This window comes from Dendropsophus ebraccatus, chromosome 5, assembly GCF_027789765.1.
Source record: "Dendropsophus ebraccatus isolate aDenEbr1 chromosome 5, aDenEbr1.pat, whole genome shotgun sequence".
Lineage (NCBI taxonomy): Eukaryota > Metazoa > Chordata > Amphibia > Anura > Hylidae > Dendropsophus > Dendropsophus ebraccatus.
Genome location: NC_091458.1, coordinates 112,060,994 through 112,081,366, shown reverse-complemented (window position 1 = coordinate 112,081,366; position 20,373 = coordinate 112,060,994). Strand labels below are relative to the sequence as shown.

General features: G+C 39.8%; 1 protein-coding gene across 12 annotated transcripts in view; it reads left to right on the top strand.

Moving 5' to 3' along the window:
- The window catches only part of DMD (dystrophin), a 1,858,252-nt gene that overhangs the window by 846,014 nt on the left and 991,865 nt on the right, over window positions 1-20,373 (top strand). For 11 of the 12 annotated variants that reach the window (XM_069970999.1, XM_069971008.1, XM_069971005.1 and 8 more), the window contains one exon: window positions 6,510-6,682. In XM_069970999.1, the coding sequence (XP_069827100.1) occupies window positions 6,510-6,682 (173 nt within the window). Of the gene's footprint in view, window positions 1-6,509; window positions 6,683-11,430; window positions 11,520-20,373 lie in introns of those variants that run through there. The other variant, XM_069971010.1, reaches the window with a different exon arrangement.

Here is a 20,373-nt window from a genome sequence, read left to right as displayed (position 1 = left end):
TCACACAACGTCGAAAAAGAAAAGGTGTCCACGTTTTCTATTCAAAAAGACGTCTGTTATTGTCACAATTTAATTGACTTCTATGCAATGCATTCAAGCCAATTGGATGACGGACGGCCGATGCTCACAATGTATAAAATAATGTACGTTGTCTGCGCGGATGTCAAAATAATTATCATGCCAATGATTTTCGTCCGTCTATTGCAAACAGCGGACGTTATTTTTTTGTTCTTCAAATACAGTTTTCTTTTTTCACCGTCTTTCTAACAAACTTCAACTAAGATTGGCAAATAAATAAATCTACCCCCATGTATATTATTAGGGTATGGATACAGAGGAGAGTACAGCCATCAAAGTTTAGAATATTAAAATTATTATTTAATAGTTTGTTATTATACATCCACAACATTAAAAGGCTATGTTCACACTATGGGATTTTTTATCCATTACTGGCAACAGTCGTCAAAAAGACGTCCAATATTTACTAATGACAGCCATCTATAATAATCTTGATCATTATAGACCGCCATCATTAGGACATATCTAACATCTTTTTGGCGGCTGTTGGAAATGAGGGACAAAAAAATCCCATAGTGAGAACACCAACAATGTATTTTCATAGCTATGTTAAAATACCTGGCTACCTGACAGTCTTTTTAAGGAGGTAATGTGTGAGTTCTCTTTTACCTCTTCAATATAGGTTGTACAATTTAACACTTGGCTACTTTCCAATTAGTTACCCTTGTGCAATTTATTTAAATATTCTGAATTTATTGATATCTTTAAGTGAAAGTGAATTTTTAGACCTTTCTACATCAAGTCAGTACTGTACAGGACTTGTACTCGCAAAGGTTCTATTGATTTATCAATCTCCAGTAGACAGATTTTTTTTACTGCAATGCCATTTCCATTTGTGTGTGTTAGTATAAATCTAACAAACTAGAACACCTTTGATTACAGGCAATTACAGCTTAGTTGCTATAGTGCACTATAAGAAAAGCACACTCTTTTTATGATCCATTCTGATAGATGTTTTATCTGAAACACCAGAGATCAGGTTAAATGGTTGAATAGAGTCACATTTGTTCCAATGGCAGTAAAATATACAACAGAACATATTTCATTTGTCTTTGACTTTGGATATCAGAACATTGCCTAGATCTGGGTTATCTGATGGATTACCTAGGACAGGAAGGTTTATATGCATCATGTAACCATAGACTGGCTTTGTTTCCCCAGGTGTTTCCTAGGCATGTGATTTGCAGAAAGTGTTGGAGTAAGTGATTTGTTTTGTTGCAATCGCTTTAAAGGAAAACTCTGGAGAAAAATCATATACTGTGTTGTGTACAGTGTGGGTCTTAGCAGAAGTACATAGCGTAATAATTCTCTTTTTGGTGCGTTTTGAATTTATGTGTCATATACTGTAACACCCATGCCTCCTTCAGGAAAAAATAATAACAATATAAACTTTAACAAATAAAACTGATAATGATCATGAGTCAATTTATGGTATATAAATTATTATATTTCCTCCTCTTTTTTTGAATTGCGGTCATCTATTTTGTCCCTCTCAAGCAAAAGAGTGGATTTAAATTAATAAATTAAATTATGATTTCATTAACTTAATACTTTGTTTCCTTTCTATAGAGGAAGCATCTCAGCCGTCTCTCTATTTTGAAATCATTTTTTCAATCAGGCTTCCTGGTGATTGAGTACTTTCTATGGTTAATCTGTCAGATTGCGCCATTTAGATGGTTGTGCAGGGGAGACTTGAGAATGGATTTTTATACAGGGTGTTGTCCTTTGATTGTCAGCAAAAGACAAATTTGAGAAGGAGAGAATGAACTGGACAGAAAGTCTGTATTGCTACGATTTCTCTTCTTCAAGAGCATGGAGATGGATCTTCTCCCTAAAGGCTGGTGTCACTCCAGTTGCTAATGGGTTTCTCTAATCCTTTTTTCTTAGAAATGAAAGCTGTATGCTCTTTTCTTAACCAGGTTACACTGTTTCCCTTGGCACTTTCATACTTAAAATAGCTCGAAACTATTTTTCACTTGTCCACGTATAATAATTTATTATGTTTTTCAAATACAATGCTGTTGACTATAATACAGACTATTTGGTGAAAATAAATCTAAAACACGGATAGATAGTCATGGAATAAATATGTATGTAATACATTAGATAATTTGATTGATGCATAACATTATGTATTCTACGAGGGAATGAGGAGTTAGAAATATTTTCTTGTGTTTTGTTATATACTAATGTTTATGCTAGTTTACCTGCAGGAATTGGCAGTGGCAAGTGATTGGGTAATCAAAGTAAGAACAGACTAGATTGACCAGATGGTCCTTTTCTGCTGACAATTTCCTGTTTCTATGCAGCATTTCCTGTAGGGGCAACACATCAGTGGAAGTGGGAAGCAGTGGGGAGCTTATTTTTAAAGCACCCACTTGAATACCTGTGACATTAACCAAAATCACTGATCCAAAATTACGCAAGAATATAAATGTACTTGAAGATTGGCCACTATAAGGCTTTATTCTTACTACGGGAATGGAAACATAGCCTAAGGGAGTTATTCAGGCTTAGAGACACATGGTCTTTTTCTTCTTGAAACAGCATCCTTCTTGGGTGTTCTTTTGCCACTTAGTTCCATTGAGGTAAAGAGGAAGTATTGTAATAACTCTCCCAACCTGTTGGCAGCTATGGCCATGTTTGTACAAGAAAATCGCTATATAGCTATGTGTAAGACGGCCATTCTCTTACTCACCATTGTGTCATGGGTTCTTCTGGCTTTCAGTCCTAACCGCATGGAGCAACATGTGTCCTCTCTTTCCTTCCTCTGTGCTGTATAGATCTGGCCATCCTTCCTAAATGTAAAGGCTCAGTGCCTTAAATACTCTGTACCTGTTGATTAGGTATTTAAGGAGGCTTCCTGCACATGTGCTCTACCTGAGCGTTTAGGCTGTATTGTCTTGCAAAGGTGTTTCTGCATTTGCCTAGCAAAAGCATTCCTGTTAACCTGTATCTCTCTTATTACTTTCTTGTCTGGTGTTCCTGTATTCCCCATCCTGGTTCTTGTGTTCCTGCTACTGTGTTCCTGCCCTATCCAACCTGGTTCCTGTGTTCCTGCTGTGGTGCCCTCATGTTCCTGCTGTCTGATCCTGCACTCCTAGTTGTTTCCAGTATACCTGTGTGTTCCTGCCCTTAGTGTGAACCTGACCCAACTCATGTTTGCACCTCTTACCATCCCTGAATCTAGTTACCCACTTTGTGCGAATTACCCTTTGTGACCTGCACCTGTGTCTTAGTCATCAGCATTTGTCACCTGCATCTGTTACTTTCATCCGGTGTGTCCTGTGTTTGCATATTTGTCTGTACTGTCAGTTTGGCAACATGGGTGCCTAGACCAGCTGTCACATACTTTGTCTATCTCAAGAGGTAGTGACCTGGCGTATCCTCTGGGAAACATTATCATCACCATCAGGAGTATATTGTGAAGAACAGAGGATATGCTTAGACAACACCCTTAGGGCCCTATTCCACCGGACGATTATCGTTTGCATAATCGTTAATGATTAACGATCTCAAACGACCGCTATTGCGAAAGACCTGAAAACGTTCACTCATTTCCATGGAACGATAATGGTTACTTATGATCGTATTTTGCTACTAGGAACTACCACATAGTAACCAGTTTTGGCTCAAAGAGTGTAGATGGACACCCAAATTAATTTTTTCTTCCTTCCTTTCTTTCTTGATTTATGTCAAAACTACTTGGTCATTATTGTAGATGAGCGAACCTCGAGCATTCTCGAGTCCATCCGAACCCGAACTTTCGGCATTTGATTGGCGGTGGCTGCTGAACTTGGATAAAGCCCTAAGGCTATGTGGAAAACATGGATATAGTCATTGGCTGTATCCATGTTTTCCAGACAACTTCAGAGCTTTATCCAAGTTCAGCAGCCCCAGCTAATCAAATGCCGATCGTTCGGGTTCGGATGGACTCGAACCCGAACCCAGTTCGCTCATCTCTAGTCATTATATTTTTTTAAAAAGGAGTATTGTCTACATATATTATTTATCCATCATATTTAATGCATAGAGTAATCTTTGATTTAAAGCAAATAACTGACGTTTTGATGCATTGCTTTTAAGACCTATTCATTGATTCCCATTGTCAGATGCTCAGATCCCATAATAAATATTTTCCTCTCTATTGTTCATTCTCTAAGGCATAAATGTAAGAGGAATTAAGTGAGTGCCACAGGGCAATCATGCACAGGAAAATGCATTGAGTCAACTATCTTCTACGCTGCAAGGTTACGATCTGTTTGTGTCAGTGTATTGAGTCACCCTCATGGTCCTTGGCAACAGCAGCTGTGAAAATTGTCATCTTTAACAGTTTTTATCAGCCCAAAGGGCATAAAAAAATGTGTCAGAGCAAATAATCACAATGTTTATGTAACACTCCCTGGGTAGTAGTGAACATAGAAACACCAAGATTAAATGCTAAGGAAAGCTGTAAATTGCATTAAAGGGGTTATCCCACAATTATCAGTTTTTAGAAAAGCTTGGGACCCACATAGCTAGTAAAATTCTAAGTCCTATGCCAAAATATACATACTCTGTTTACATCTACATAGTTATTGCCCCTTTTTCCTGTGTGTTCCATCTTCTACATTGAGCGTATAAAGCCCCTATTACACGTGGTGATGAGAGGAGCAAACAAGCGCTCTCAGCGCTCGTTGCTCCTCTTTCCCTGCTCGCTGATGGCTCGTACACATAATACATACTACACGTATTACACGCGTCAACAGCAAGCAGGTGAGTACAGGGCAGGCGGTAGGGAGCTGCAGGGGGCTGCCCTGGTGATCGCTAGATCATCCGTGCAGCCCATAGCAGGTAGCAGCGGTTTGCTTCCGCTGCTCCTATTCCACGGAGCGACAGCAGCATATAGCTGCTATCATAGTGGTTTGTCTTTCAACGTGTTGAAAGACAAAGACATTAACGATCAGCCGACATTGTTCATGTCGGCTGATCGTTGCCTTCTATTACACAAAACAATTATCGGCCAAATACGTCCGATAACCTTTTCGTGTAATAGGTCCTTAACTGACTGTTTTGCTACTAAATCTGGGAAACCCGAAAATGCCTATAAAATTTGCTGTAAAATACTTATATTATTTTACTGAGGACCTGTTATTTTACAAGACCTGTTAGGATCTTGCGGACAAATAAATAAAAGAATAAAAGAATAGTTTGGGGCTGCTTTGTGGCCTCTGGGCCTGGTCATCTAACAATCACTTTGGTAACAAAGAAGAATTTAAAGAGAATATAATATTACAGGAGGATATAAGGGCATAGGTTTCAAGGAGGTGTTAGTAATGCAATAAGACAGTAACCTCAGGTGCACAACTAAGTCAATGAAAGACTCTTAAAACAAGAAAAACTTTCTAATTATAATTTAGACTAGACATTCTAACAGCGCATTAGATGTACCATAGGCTGTTTGAAAATCTGTTCTCTCTCTATTCTGTCTAGTTCAAGTTTAGACCTATTTTTGGTGATCGTTGTCACTATAAATAAAGCTACATCAATTCCTAGGCAATGCATAAATTGTGTCAAAACTTTAATGCAAACAGTTTTATTTATCTCACTTATTTTGTTTTGGAATTGCCTAATCAGAGTCCTAGCCATAACCCAATGTATTGGCATGACCTGAACATGGCTGTGTGGATATTTGTCAGAGGGGACATAGATAGCAATAATCAAGGTAATTTAAAAGGGTTCACTAACTTTGTCTTGCAACTGTAAATACCACAGAAAGGGGCTCTGATAATTCTAAAGGTCTTAAATATAAAAAGCTATTTGTTTTTAAAACAAGGTAATGAATTTGAGTTCACTGTGTGGTAACTCAAGGAGACACTTGGAAAAAGCCAGCAAGTATCAATATACCACACTGTCACTGGCATAGCTTGTCTTATCACAGAGTACCTTAAACGCTGCGATCACTATAGATTGCGGCGTTTCAGGGGTTAAGCTGCTGTCATTATGCTGGAATTCCCACACACTGATGTGTGCAGGATCGCTCTCACTTCAGCGGTCCCGTACACATCTACAGCCCCTCACAGTCAGGAACGTAGGTATACATTTCTACTGCAAGGGGTATGTGCAGAAGGAATATATTGCATTGTAGTCAATTAAAGCGCAGCAAAGACTAATGTCTTTTTAAATAAAAAAACAGACCCCTTTCCTCTATTTTAAATGTTGTGTAAACCTAGCCTAATAGTGTAAAATGTCACAAACACAGTATTCCTCCCCAGCTTATGCCTGAGCCTTCAATACTTACTTGAACAAATCTTATTTTTTTTTCTTTTTTTTTTCCATGTTTTACTTACAGTAACACGAAAGTCTTTCTTAAAACACTTTATAGGTGGTTTTATCACAGTTTGAAACTGATTTGTCAGCTATTTTATTTTACCACTATTTTGTTGTTTCAGAACGCAAAAGAAATCCTAGGGAGACTATCAGGTCAAATCGGGTTCACTCAAAGCAGAAAGAATACAGTTCTCCAATCAGCTACACCAAAAGAAAATGAGAAAATTCAACTAAAACTGGCAGAGCTTTCCTTCCAGTGGGAAAACATCAACAAGTTATACAAAGATTGTCAAACGTAAGTTTTTGTTGTTTTTTAACTTTTATTTTTAGAGAAGAGCAGATAAATAGCATTGTGAGATCTGATCTATAAATAGCAGGCCCGTGGATCATAAGCAGTTTACCTGAATTTATGGAACATCTTTTTTTTTTTATGTGTGTGTAATTAGGGAGATGTCATTCAATTGTCAATCATGATTAATAACAAAAAAAAAGCTATACATATTCTTAACCCCTTAATCACTGAGCCATTTTTCATTTTTGCACTTTTGTTACTTCCTCTTCCTTTTAAAACACATAGCATCTTCATTTCATCTGAAGACCCACATGAGGTCTTTTTTGTGACACCATTGATTTATTGAAAAAAAAAAAAAATATATATATATATATAATATATATATATATATATATATATATATATATATATATATATATATATAATTATAAATGCATTTATGTGACTTTTTGATCACTTTATATTTATTTTTGTCTGGGTGATGTGAGCAAAAATTTGCATTTTTGCACTTTGCCGGTCTTTTATGCTTACGCCGTTTACCATGCGTAATCACGCATGGAATAATTTAATACGCCAGGCCATCTGCATGCAACAATACAAAATATGTTTTCATTTTTTTTTTTATATATTATTTTATTTAAATAATAGGAAAAGGGGGATGATTTGGGGATTTTATTTTATTTATTTGATTACACTTTAGTAGTTCCCCTAGGGGACTTCTATGAGTAATACCCTGATTGTTCATAGAAATCAATGCAGTACCTACATATGTACTGCATTAATCCATTGTATCTGCACTGAAGGCAGTATGTAGCAACTGCTAAGCCAGGAGAGCCTCGTAGGTGTTGCAGAGGCCCAAGGCTGTGAGTAGAATGGATCAGTTTCTCACAAATGCATTGCAGGAAGCTGATCCCCCTACTGGACCACCAATGACCGTTATTTCAAAGAATTGACAGCAGCATTTAAACGGTCAAAATAGCCTGCAACTGAGCAATAGCAGCTGAGAGTGGCATAGTAAAGAGTGGCCCATCATAAGCCCTCTTCATATCTCCTTAGTGACACCATGACCAGAGTGTTTTTCCTTTTTGTTTCTAACACCCAGTTATCTGTTTTTTTATACTCTTATACTAGAAGGGGTAGACTTGTTATATTTCATGATCATATGTGCCATCTTGTAATGTGTCAATATAACTTTGTGTCTATATCTGTGTCTCCCCCATACACAGATTGCTATTGACGTGGTAATTTCTGCCGTAAGAGACCACGAGTGCATTGGTTTATAGTAGCTGGCCCATATGGGTCCAATGATTAGCTGTTAAGTTACAGTATACACCACCTTGACTCACACTGCTTGTCCTTTCTGTGTGCAGATTCTCTAGTGCAGTGCTTCTCAATTCCAGTCCTCGGGCCTCACCAACAGGTCATGTTTTGAGGATATCCCATACAAAGAACAGCTGTTAGAATACCTGATGCACTGAGTATAATTAGATCACCTGTGAAATACTAAGCAAATCCTCAAAACATGACCTGTTGGTGAGGCCTGAGGACTGGAATTGAGAATCACTGCTCTCGTGTGTTCTTTGGGATACATCCTGCTCTGCCCTCCTGTGTGTAAGAGCAGATACTCCTTTTTAGGCTACGTTCACACAGAGCAAAAGGAGCGGATTACGCAAGGAAATATTTCCGCCTGAAATCAACTGACGCTGAATTCCGAGCAGAATATAAGCAGAATGTAAGCAGAATCCCTGCGTATTCTGCTAGGAAAGTGTTCAGCTCGTAATCAGCTCTTGACAAATTCAGCGCGGAATACTCGAGGAATCCGCGCTGAATCCGCATGCATTCAGCGCTGAAATTCAGCGAGTATTTGGTGAGTAAACTAGACTATACCAGAACATATACTAGAATCCTCCTCCCCCCCCCTTTTCCCCATTTCAGCGCTGATTCAGCGAGTAATTTCCGCTTGTATTACGCTTGTATTCCGCGCTGAATACACGTGTATTCCGCGCTGAAACAGAAAATCAGAGCCCCATTGATTTGTATAGGCTTCCGCTAGCGGAAGAATGAACATGTTCATTCTTCTGGCGGAAAGCGGATTAGTTCAGTGCGGAAATTCCACTGTCTGAACTGCAGAGCAGAATTTCCATTCAACACAATGGAAATTAGCTCTGCACCTATTTTAACGGCTGAAATTTCAGCGCTGATTCAGCGCAGAAATTCAGCTGCTTTTGCTCAGTGGGAACGAGCCCTAAAGGCTGGGTTCACACTACGTATATTTCAGTCAGTATTGTGGTCCTCATATTGCAACCAAAACCAGGAGTGAATTAAAAACACAGAAAGGCTCTGTTCACACAATGTTGAAATTGAGTGGATGGCCGCCATTTAACCCTTTGAGGACCAGGCCCAAAATGACCCAGTGGACCGCGCAAATTTTGATCTTAGTGTTTCCGTTTTTCCCTCCTCCCCTTCTAAGAGCTCTAGCACTTTCAGTTTTTTATCTACAGGGCCATGTAATGGCTTATTTGTTACAGGAATAGTTGTACTTTGTAATGGCGTCATTCATTTTACCATAACATGTATGATGGAATTCCAAATATATTATTTATGAAGATATAAATTGGTGAAATTGCAAAAAAGAATGCAATATGGTAACGTTTGGGGGGTTCCTGTGTCTACGTAATGCACTATATGGTAAAAGCGACATGATACTATTATTCTATAGGTCAGTCCGAACACAACCATATGCAGGTTTACGCAGATTCTCTAATGTTATATATTTTTTTAAATGAAATCCTTTTTTTTGGCAATTAATTATAAATAAAATGGGCCTATTGTGACACTTATAACGGTTTTATTTTTTCACCTACGGGGCTGTATGGGGTGTAATTTTTTCCGCCATTTTTTCTCTAGTTTTTATTAATACCATATTTGTGAAGATCGGACGTTTTGATCACTTTTTATTAATTTTTTTTTATATATAATGTAACATAAAATCGGTAATCCGCGCACTTTTTTCCCTCTTTTCGTGTACGCCGTTTACCGTTCGCAATGACGCTTGTTATATTTTAATAGATCGGACAATTACGCACGCTACGGTATATTATATGTTTATTTGTTTATTTATTTTTATATGTTTTATTTATATAATGGGAAAGGGGGGTGATTTCAACTTTTATTGGAGGAGGGGTTTTGGGGTAGTGTATTGGTGTTTTTAACTTTTTTTTTTTACACATTTGAAGTCCCTTTGGGGGACTTTTACATACATTGGTTTGATTTCTACACTGATGAATGCTATGCCATAGGCATAGCATTGATCAGTGTTATCGGCGCTCTGCTCATTGAGCCTGCCTGTGCAGGCTCAGTGTAGCAGATCGCCGATCGGACCGCACGGAGGCAGGTGAGAGACCTCCGGCGGTCCGTTTTACCGATCGGGACCCCCGCAGTCACACTGCGGGGGTCCTGATCGGTAAGTGACAGGGGACTCCCCCTGTCACTTACACTTAAACTTTAAGGAGTTAATGACACGCGGCAGCGCGATCGCTGCAGCGTGTCATTACCGGTGAGGTCCCGGCTGCTGATTGCAGCCGGCCCCCACCTGCTATGAAGCGCGCTCCGCTCCGGAGCACGCTTCATAGCGGGAGAAACACCCAGGGCGTACAGTTACGCCCTAGGTCATCTGGGGACAGACTTCCATGGCGTAACTATACGCCCTGGGTCGTCTAGGGGTTAATGACAAATATTTGCTGTTATTTTAAAACAACGGCTGTTGTATTGATATAATGGCAGTTATTTACTGTTATATGGCGGCCATCCACTCAATTTCACCATAGTGTGGACAGATCCTTTCTGTGTTTTCAATCCACTCCTGGTTTTGGTTGCAATATGAGGACCACAATACTGTCTGAAATATACGTAGTGTGAACCCAGCCTTATGGTGCGTTTACACAGGCAGATTTATCTGACAGATTTTGGAAGCCAAAGCCAGGAATGGATTTCAAAAGAGGAGAAATCTCAGTCTTTCCTTTATGACCCGTTCCCTGTTTAGGGTCCGTTCCTGGCTTTGGCTTCAAAAATCTGTCAGGTAAATCTCTCTGTGTAAACGCAGCATTAGACTGTGTAGTGTTAAGTAGGGGACAAACAATCAGTGTTACAGATCTATCACTTCCCACATTTTTATATAATGCACTGCTGAGCAAGTGCAGTAAGAGACATCATGGGAAATGTGTGCTGCAATAGCATGTTACATCAGCTAAACAAAAGTTATACCTGCCTCATCTCTAATAATATCCAATTTTGCATTATGTAAAAATGCAAATACATACAAAATTCTTTAAAGCGAATGTACCATTAGTACATTGCTTTGTGGTTTTTATATGAATAGACAGGCGCCGGTTCAAAAAAAGGACCACGGCACCAGCATCCCCTTGCCGGCACTGGTCTGTTCATATGGAAAAAAAACACAAAATGATGTACAAGTGTTGCATTTGCTGTAACTTTTTAAAGGGAAACTGTCACTAAGTTTATGCTGCCTTAAAAGAGGGAAGCATAAACTAGTAATGGAAATGCACAAATTGGTGTATCACTTATATAATTTTGTTCAACTGCTTTAATATGTAGGAGAATAGGATTCTTGTCACACCGCTCCCCTCACCCTCAAGGTACAGATTGACAGGTGAAAGCCTATATACAGCATGGATAGATAACTGCCAATCAGCAGTTGGTGGGCGGGATTTTCTGTTTCTCATGAATATCCAGTATTACTGGGCTCACAGACATAATGGAGAGGGCTACTTAGTGTTTATATTATTCAGAAGAACATCTCTGGATTTGCTGCATAGAAAATGTAAGTGATACATCATTCTGTTCAGCTTCTCTATCACTAGTTTATGCCACCCTTAGATAGGACAGCATAATCTACTGAAAAAGTCTCTTTAAGGGCATATTTGACAGGAGCAGGAGCCATATGAGAAAGGATTACCCTAACAGTATTTTTGGGTGATAGTATTCATTTACACCCACCACCACCAGCACCACCAAGACATCTGATTTATGCAGCACATAAATCCCCCCATATTAGCCTTTAATGACTGTTGACAGAGCACATTTAACCAGAAGAAAACATTAACTCAAGATGCAAACCTGTGTAGCAAATTTTTAGGATGGACAAAATTCAACCAAAATCGGGACAAATCAGAACAGGCAGATGGCAAAATAAGTTTAGAAAACTGGTCAGGTCAACTACAGTATTGCACTGTACAGCTTTACATTCAGGACCAAACAGACCTTGACTGTTAAGAAAAGTCTATGAAAGCAATGAGTGTGCATCACAACATACAATAAGACATCAAAGGAGGAACCAAGTCATGAAGACTGGCCTGCAAATCTTATCCACGGGTACTCCTTTAGAAATACAGAAGAGTGTCGGCAGAAAAAAAAAACACTTTGTTCATCTAGACGACCTTTTTAGTATTTCCTTTCTTATTATCTTAGGGTAGATGTATGTTTATCCCAGGCAGGTTTAAATTCAGTTGCATCCATGTGTCCATGTTTTCCGGTACTCCCTATAGTGCCTTTCAACTTCTTCAGCCGCCAGGAGTCAAATGGCGAGTGTTTAGTTTCAGAAAACATTGCTGAGCTCAAATAGTTCAGCAATTCAGCTCAACACTATAATGTACCTATCACATCTGCTGGAAGTTTATTCTAATCATCTACTACTCTTGATCAACAACATTGGCAGTTTACAGGTTAAAATGCATTTCTGCACTGATGTTGCTACCTTGGGTTACAAAATTGTTATTTCTGTTAATTTGAGGGTTCAGATGTCAGTTATCTACTTTCTTCACCCTACACTGACTTATTTTGTAATCTGATTGTCTGAAGCGTTGTACATTCTTATTTTAGGCTATGTTCATCTCACAATCAGAAATCAGATCTTATTATCCCAAGGGTTCATCTGCAAATTGAAATGCATGTAGCTAATCAGAAAATCTTTTGAATGATTGAACAAATTTTGTGTTGTGATTAGTATGCATAGTAAGTATTCTGGAGCACCTCCATGTCTTCCTAGTTTATGTTTGGGACAGAATATTAAGCACATATTTTCTAGCTTTACTTAGTGTAGGCCTTACTTTACTGGATTTTCAGTTCTGATTACAAAGTGCCGTTGCCGTGTCTTTAATTTTGCTTTTATTACATTTGTTGTGGGGGTACAAAGGTTCTACCGCTTTTTAAAAGAATAACAAATGTTTTCTAGTGTGGTTGGAAAATTGGACAATGTTTACTAATGGATTAAATAGACTTCTAAATAAAACTGGCAAAACATCATTTTGAAGGTACAACAATCAAGACAACAATCCTGCTAGGAACTTCTGACGATGTGTATTTGCTCTGAATGATATTGGGAAAAAAAACAGACTCCTCAAGAACCAGCAGTGCCTACTGTTAAGATGGTAGGTTTTCTCACATACAGTAAGGGTATGTGCACACTAAGGAGAAGTGACGGAAAATCTGTCGCGGAATCCGCCGCTCGCAAACTTCAGGGGTGCAGGCACCTCCACCCGTGTCAGACTTCATTCTATGCACGGGTGGATTCCGTCGTCCGTTCAAAGCATGAACATGTTCATTCTTTGAACGGACGGCGGAATCGGCCCGTGCATAGAATGGAGTCTATGACGCGGGTGGACACGGGCGCTTCCGCTCGCAGGCTTTGGCGGATTTTGTGGCGTTTTTTTTTGTCACTTTTCCTCAGTGTGCACATACCCGAACCGAATAGGCCAGCTTTGAAGCCAAAGCCAGGAGTGGATTTGAAAAAATGAAACATCTCAGGCTCTCCTTTATGACCTGATCTCTGTTTATAGTCTGTTTATAGTCTGTTTCTGGCTTTGGCTTTGTAACATAGTAACATTCCTTATAAGACTGCTGAAAGACTCATGTCCATTCAGTTCAGCCTATAATCTTGCAGTGTTGATTCAGCGGAAGGCAAGACAAAAACAAAAGGGGGGGCCTCCGCTAAAAAAAAAAAAAAAATACCCACATTTCTATTCCTTTCCCCAACATATACATTATTCACATAGGGATGCTTAATCTGTTCTGCTGTTTTCAGCCACTTGTCTGCTCTCAACTGCTGCCCAGGAAGTTCTGTAGTTTCTTTTTTTTTTTATTACTGTTCACCCCCCTCTTATCTCTAACTGCCACGATTTTGTGTCAGCCTTTCAGTGTGCAGCCATTTTGTGTCAGCCTTTCAGTGTGCAGCCATTTTGTGTCAGCCTGTCAATGTGCAGCCATTTTGTGTCAGCCTGTCAGTGTGCAGTCACAGCTCTGGGCTGGGGATTCTCTGTTCTGGCTTGTAAATCAACCCCCTTCCTTATGGCTAATTTGCATCAGTTGTCCTGACACTTATGATTGGCCTGTTAGTCACATGGTGCTTGCAGGCCAATAACCAGGCAGGCTGGGATTACTGATCACATGCTCATGCTGGACTAAGGGAACCTCTTATATATGGATGTCAGTAATGGCTGTGCACCTTCCCAGCTACAATATACTGCTGTTTGCTTCACACAGGCAAGTCCTCTACTTTCCTATGGACTAGTGGAATTCCCTAACATATATCTATTACTGACTGTTATTTGCACAATTCTGCTACCTGGGAAAGCTGGGTGCTTGTATGTGTGACCCAAACTGAAGGGCAGAAGTCTAAATGTTATTCCTGCACAGGCTTTCATGTCATCTCATAACAACATGTGTGCTGATTGGGTGTAAGGGGGAAAGGTTTATAGTGGGAGATATACAGAGATAGCAGGAATGGCGAGACAGAGAAGGGGAGGGTTAGATATAGAGAGATAGCAGGAAATGGAATCAGAGAAGGGTGAAGTGTGAGAGAAGAGGATAAGAGACCTAGTGAGATGTTAGTGCACACTGTACATCATTCTGCTTTCCTAGGTGCAGACACATCTTCAAATCATCCTAATTCCTGTAAGTGGCTGATGTTCTGACTCCTTTCTGAGCTTGGTTTATCAGCACCTGGGAAAGTTGGGTGGTTGTTATTAAGAAGTGCATTATTATCTCTCTGTATATTTGCATCCCTCACCCTGTCTATTCTCTATCTATCCATTTTCACCTCACTCTCTGTCTCTCACACTTCACCCTCCCCCTTCTGTGTCTCTCCATTTCCTGCTATCTCTGTATATCTCGCTCTTTTTCTGTTTCTGTCTCCAAGATCACAATTATCCAGCTGTGATGAAAGCTTGTGCAGAAATAACATATAAGCTTATGCCCTACAGTTTGATTCACACAGGCAGACACCCAGCTTTCCCAGGTGCTGATAAGTCACTGTGTGATGGTTACATTCCCTCTGCAGGCTGAGGCAGGAGGATCTGTGGAGTGTCTGTTTGGTTGTGTGATGTGATATCCTGGGCTGGCCTTATTGGCCCATTGAGATGGGGAGTGGGCTGTCTAAGCATCAGTGGGTGTTACTGAGGGGGCTGGTTTGGACATGCAAGGAATGCTGGCCTCACATGTTAGCAGACCTCACAGGTAAACACAATATGAAACAGGAAGTGAAGAGAATATGGATTGTAGGGAACAGCTCCACAGCAGCCACAAATAAACATCAAATAGCAGCAAAGCTTGGCAGGGATATTTAGATAAGCCTTAGACACAACACCAGCATTAAGAATGGATATGTGGATCAAAGACCCTTTTCCAGAACTTTAACCTGTAATATTATTACACTCCAGAAATGTATCCAGATCTTTTCTTAAATCTGGCTATCTCTCTTTGTATCTGCTTGTCTTTCTTATTGATTGTTGCCCAAAACTTAACCTAATATTCCACATGTTGTCTGTCTTGTAATTTGTAAAGTAGTAGAGCTGTACATTACACCTATGCCCCTTTTGATGCATGCCATGCATTATTTGCTTTGACAGCAACTGCATGACACTGGTTGCTACAGTTTTTCCTATGATTTTTTTTCTATTAGTTTTACACAGTGGTAAGTAATCCTGGCATGGATTTTCCCTCTCCATTTGTATAACCTTACATTTATCAGTGTTAAAACAAATTTGCCATTTCTCAGCCCCACCCTTCAACTTTTCCAGACCAATCAATAACAGTGCACAGTCCTCTATCATGTGTAAACAACTTTATTAGTCCTGTGTTACTTTCATATATACTGATCATTTATTAATTCATTATTTTTGGAGGTTGCTAATGGACTACTGGACTGCTGGCCTACATGTTTATACACAGTACAAAAGTACTCATGTTATGCTGTGTATTTTGTATTACTGTGCTCTCTCACAGTAGAGGTGAATTGCATTATACAAAGCACTACAGCTATGTAAAAACAATAAACCATTGTAAACAGTCCCATTATCCATAGGCAGCAGCAAATTAACCTGCGTGGGCTACAGGTAAAAGTCTAGAAAATATAATTTTCAGAGCTCTAATATACTCTTGGGCAACAAATAGCATTACATAGAAAATTATAGCATATTCTAATCTGTCTTGGCAATATGATGTAAACTCATGCATTATTACAAGACACGGCTGTAAAGGGGAGAACGGCATGTAGGTTTTCTGTTACAGATGTGCTGTTTTAGTTCTACCTTTTATATAAAAAAATATGCATAGATTCTTGGGTTTAAAAATCAAATGTAGTGTATTAAAACTATTATTAAAACAAGACCCCAGTCATTGCATCAGTAACTGTGCATGACTGTTAATAATTTCAACATTTAAATGAAATGGTAATTAATGGTATTTTCAGAGGCTTATAATGACTGTGTTGTGGTCTGCTGATTTGGAAAACACCTTTGGTTGCTAACCTACTTAATTATCACAAACTACAATTTCAGAAAACAGAAATGAACATAATTTAACTTCTGTCCAAATATTATTTATACATGTGGGCAAAGTGTTTTACAAAAATATCCGCAATTACCTAATCTGTCAGAAGTGAAAACATACAAAAACAAAAAGCCATGATTCTGTGAGTGTGCGCAGTGCCGGGATGGTTGACAGGCAGAGAGACCCGTTAGTGGCCTCTGCCTGTCAATCATCCCCTCACTGTGTGAGGCAGAGAGCCGTGATTAGTTAAGGGGTGGCTCCACACCCAGATGACTAGTCGCCGCCCCTCTCCCGCCTTGCGCAAAATAATAAAACACTTTTCTCACATTTATAAAGCTACTGCTGCAGCCACGACTGGTATGCTCTGCACTGTAGATCTATACTGTGCTGAATGGAACCATATCATTACAATTGTGCTGATTGGTTCCCTTTAAGAGTAGAAGTAAGATCATTACAATGCAATCTAATATTTAGATTGTTTACTAACTTGAATCAGGACATTAAGCATAATATGCACATCAAATATAAAATGGAAATCTATAGCATACTGGAGACTGCTAGTTCTGTTAATTTGTAGTCCTGCAATCAGAAAGGGCTTCAGAAAATCCATAAAGATATGATCATATGTCACCATTTTTCTAAATAAATTGATTGCAAACTCTATTAAATTGTTAATTATGCAATCAACAGAAACCATAATAATATGCCAACAACACTTTAGTTTAAGGCTTTCAGTCACACAGCCCTGTTTATAAGTATAGTTAGAAGTACAGTGGTGCCTTGGATTCTGAGCATAATTCGTTCCGGGACTGTGCTTGTAATCCAAATCCACTCTTAAACCAAAGCAAATTTTCCCATAAGAAATCATTGAAATGCAGATAATTGGTTCCACACCCCAAAAATAATGATTTATTATTCTGAATAACAGGTAAAACTAATGAAAAAACCCCATTTATAAGCAGCTGAATATGTGATATTATAAGTTACTGTACAGTATAACAATAAGCATGTGGTGTATAATGTATAGTAACTGCATAAACCTGAAAAACAGAAGCAGTTTGTAGATACAGGATGGAGCTGCAGATCCCCATAATGCAGTAGCGTAGTATAACAGGCTAGAATAGAGAAGCAGGGCTGCTGTCAGAGGGCTGTGTGGTCACATGACAGCAGTGGAGAAGGGGCGTGTGTTCGGCATGGACCAATCAGGACTGACAGTGACTGCAGGGAGCATGAAGGAATTAGCAGGGCAGATGTGGGCACAATATAGCAGCACTCTCTGTCCGGGGAGAGAAGGGTTACAGCTATGAAGAGATTACCTCCACAGTCCGCTCCCCTGATGTAAGCCCCAGCCTGAAGTGGATCTGCTATGATTTGGAAGGTGAGGGAGACTTCCTGGGTCAGAGTACAGTGCTGTAGACCACCCTGTGCAGGCCACGCCCCTCCTCCACTCACACTCCCGCCCAGTACAGGGAGCTCTTAAACCAAAGCAATGCTCTTAAACCAAGTCACAATTTTAAAAAATTGTGAGCTCTTAAACCAAAGCGATGCTTCTAAACCAAGTTACTCTTAAACCAGGGTACCATTTGTATTGTTCACACAGTCTGTTTACACATTGTTTAATTTTCATTCAAAATTAAGGTTGTACTTAACTTTTATTTTACTGTGTGGGAACCTAATTTAAGGGTGGTAAAACCTTTCAGGTTGTGTAGCACAATAACCATGTAAGCAGACAACAGGCTGCTAGTTAACTTTCTGTGAGTACTTCTTAAATGGTAAAAAGGTTTTCTGCATTTTGTACTTTGTATTTGGCCTCTTCCAATCCCAGCTGTGTACCCATTCTCCTGGCTTCTGATGATGACCTGTTCCCTACTCTTCAATCACAGAGATGGTAGAGAGACATTAGCGCAAAATGGCAGAAACAACATATCCAGGATCGAAAGATCGCATCATGGGAACAACTGTTCTTTTGGTATGGTTATTTGTTGTCTTATGCCATAGGTAGGCAGTATGCAAATATGCAAAAGAAGGGTCCGTGGAGTCTCAGTTACGAGTCTCAAAACACGGGAATAGCCAGATATCCCTCCAGGGGAGGGAAGCCTTTTGCCAAGGGGGTGCCTCCCAGTGGGGATATCACCAAACCACCCTGATACGTAGCCCTTTAAGTCCCACTCGGTTGCGAGTATTGGAACATAAATAGGGAAATACCAGGGTGGTCCCTTTTACGTCAAAGTCTAACTCTGTGGCGAGTATTGCAACATGACAAGGGTTTACCAAGGCAGACATCCATTCACAGACGATCGTTTCGGGGTAGTTACCCCTCGTCAGTGTGGAGTAGGATTCTGGCTAACAGGGCAATGAAAAATAGACCAACAAAATACAGCAATCGCTGAGCTCAGGGAGACCAGCGACAAAAAAATCAAATGGAGTACTCACTGAAGTGTTTCCACTGATGCATTGCCCCCTATAAATTTAAATATGCAAAAAAAGGGTCCGTGGAGTCTCAGTTACGAGTCTCAAAACACGGGAATAGCCAGATATCCCTCCAGGGGAGGGAAGCCTATTGCCAAGGGGGTGCCTCCCAGTGGGGATATCCCCAAACCACCCTGATACGTAGCCCTTTAAGCATTGAAACATAAATAGGGAAATACCAGGGTGGCCCCTTTTAATAGTTGCCCCTCGTCAGTGTGGAGTACGATTCTGGCTAACAGGGCAATGAAAAATAGACCAACAAAACACAGTTTTCAAATACTCGCAACCGAGTGGGACTTAAAGGGCTACGTATCAGGGTGGCACTTGGAGGCACCCCTTTTGCAATAGGCTTCCCTCCCCTGGAGGGATATCTGGCTATTCCCTTGTTTTGAGACTCCATGGACCCTTCTTTTGCATATTTCAATTTACAGGGGGCAATGCATCAGTGGAGACACGTCAGTGAGTACTCCATTTGATTTATTTTTTTTTGTCACTGGTCTCCCTGAGCTCAGCAAGTGCTGTGTTTTGTTAGGCAGTATGCAAAGCAAGATATATCCTGACAACTAATTTAACTAGATCTCAACTTAATCTGGGCTACATTGGTTTGCTCAAGTTAACATGACAAAGGTTACTCTGTGGCACACATAAGCCTGTCAGCCCCCCTTTCTACATTTTTAGCATTTTCACTTATATTATATATTATTGAGGCATGAATTGGTAAAACTATTTGTTCCTTTTTATATATTCCCAATATAGTGGTATAAAATGCTGACATACAAAGACACTACATCTTTTTGTATCCTAACAACTCCCTGAGATCAGATTTTGTAGCTATTACACAGTACTTACAAGCCTGTCAACCTTCTGTCTGCCCAAATAAAACCCAAACATGCCACTGTGCTGCAAATGTACTGTACCAACTGAGGCGCTGTCCTGTTTTCTGTCCAGTCAGTCACTGATGTCACAGGCATGTCACTCCAGAGATGGGAGTAATATCCTGCTCAGCCAGTCACTGGCGGCATCACTGTCGCATTTCATTGAATTGGGTGAGCGCGGGCTGGAGGCAGCTAAAGACGCAGAGGGAGCATGGACAGGTGAGCATACCATTGTGTGTGTGTGTTTTTTTTTTTTGTGGCCCCCATCTTTAACAAATTTAAAAATGAAGCTTTCAAAAATTTATTTTCATAACAAAGAGAATTTTTGCAAGCTTTGTTGCAAATCCAGCTTTTCTAAATCCACTTGGCTTAACCTTGCTGTGCCACTTTTCACAAATCATCCATCTCCTAATGAACTGTGACCCCTAAGCATTATTTTCCAATATGTGGCTCTCCAGCTCTGCCATCAGAACCTAGAGAGACACAGGTTGTGAAACACAACTCTAA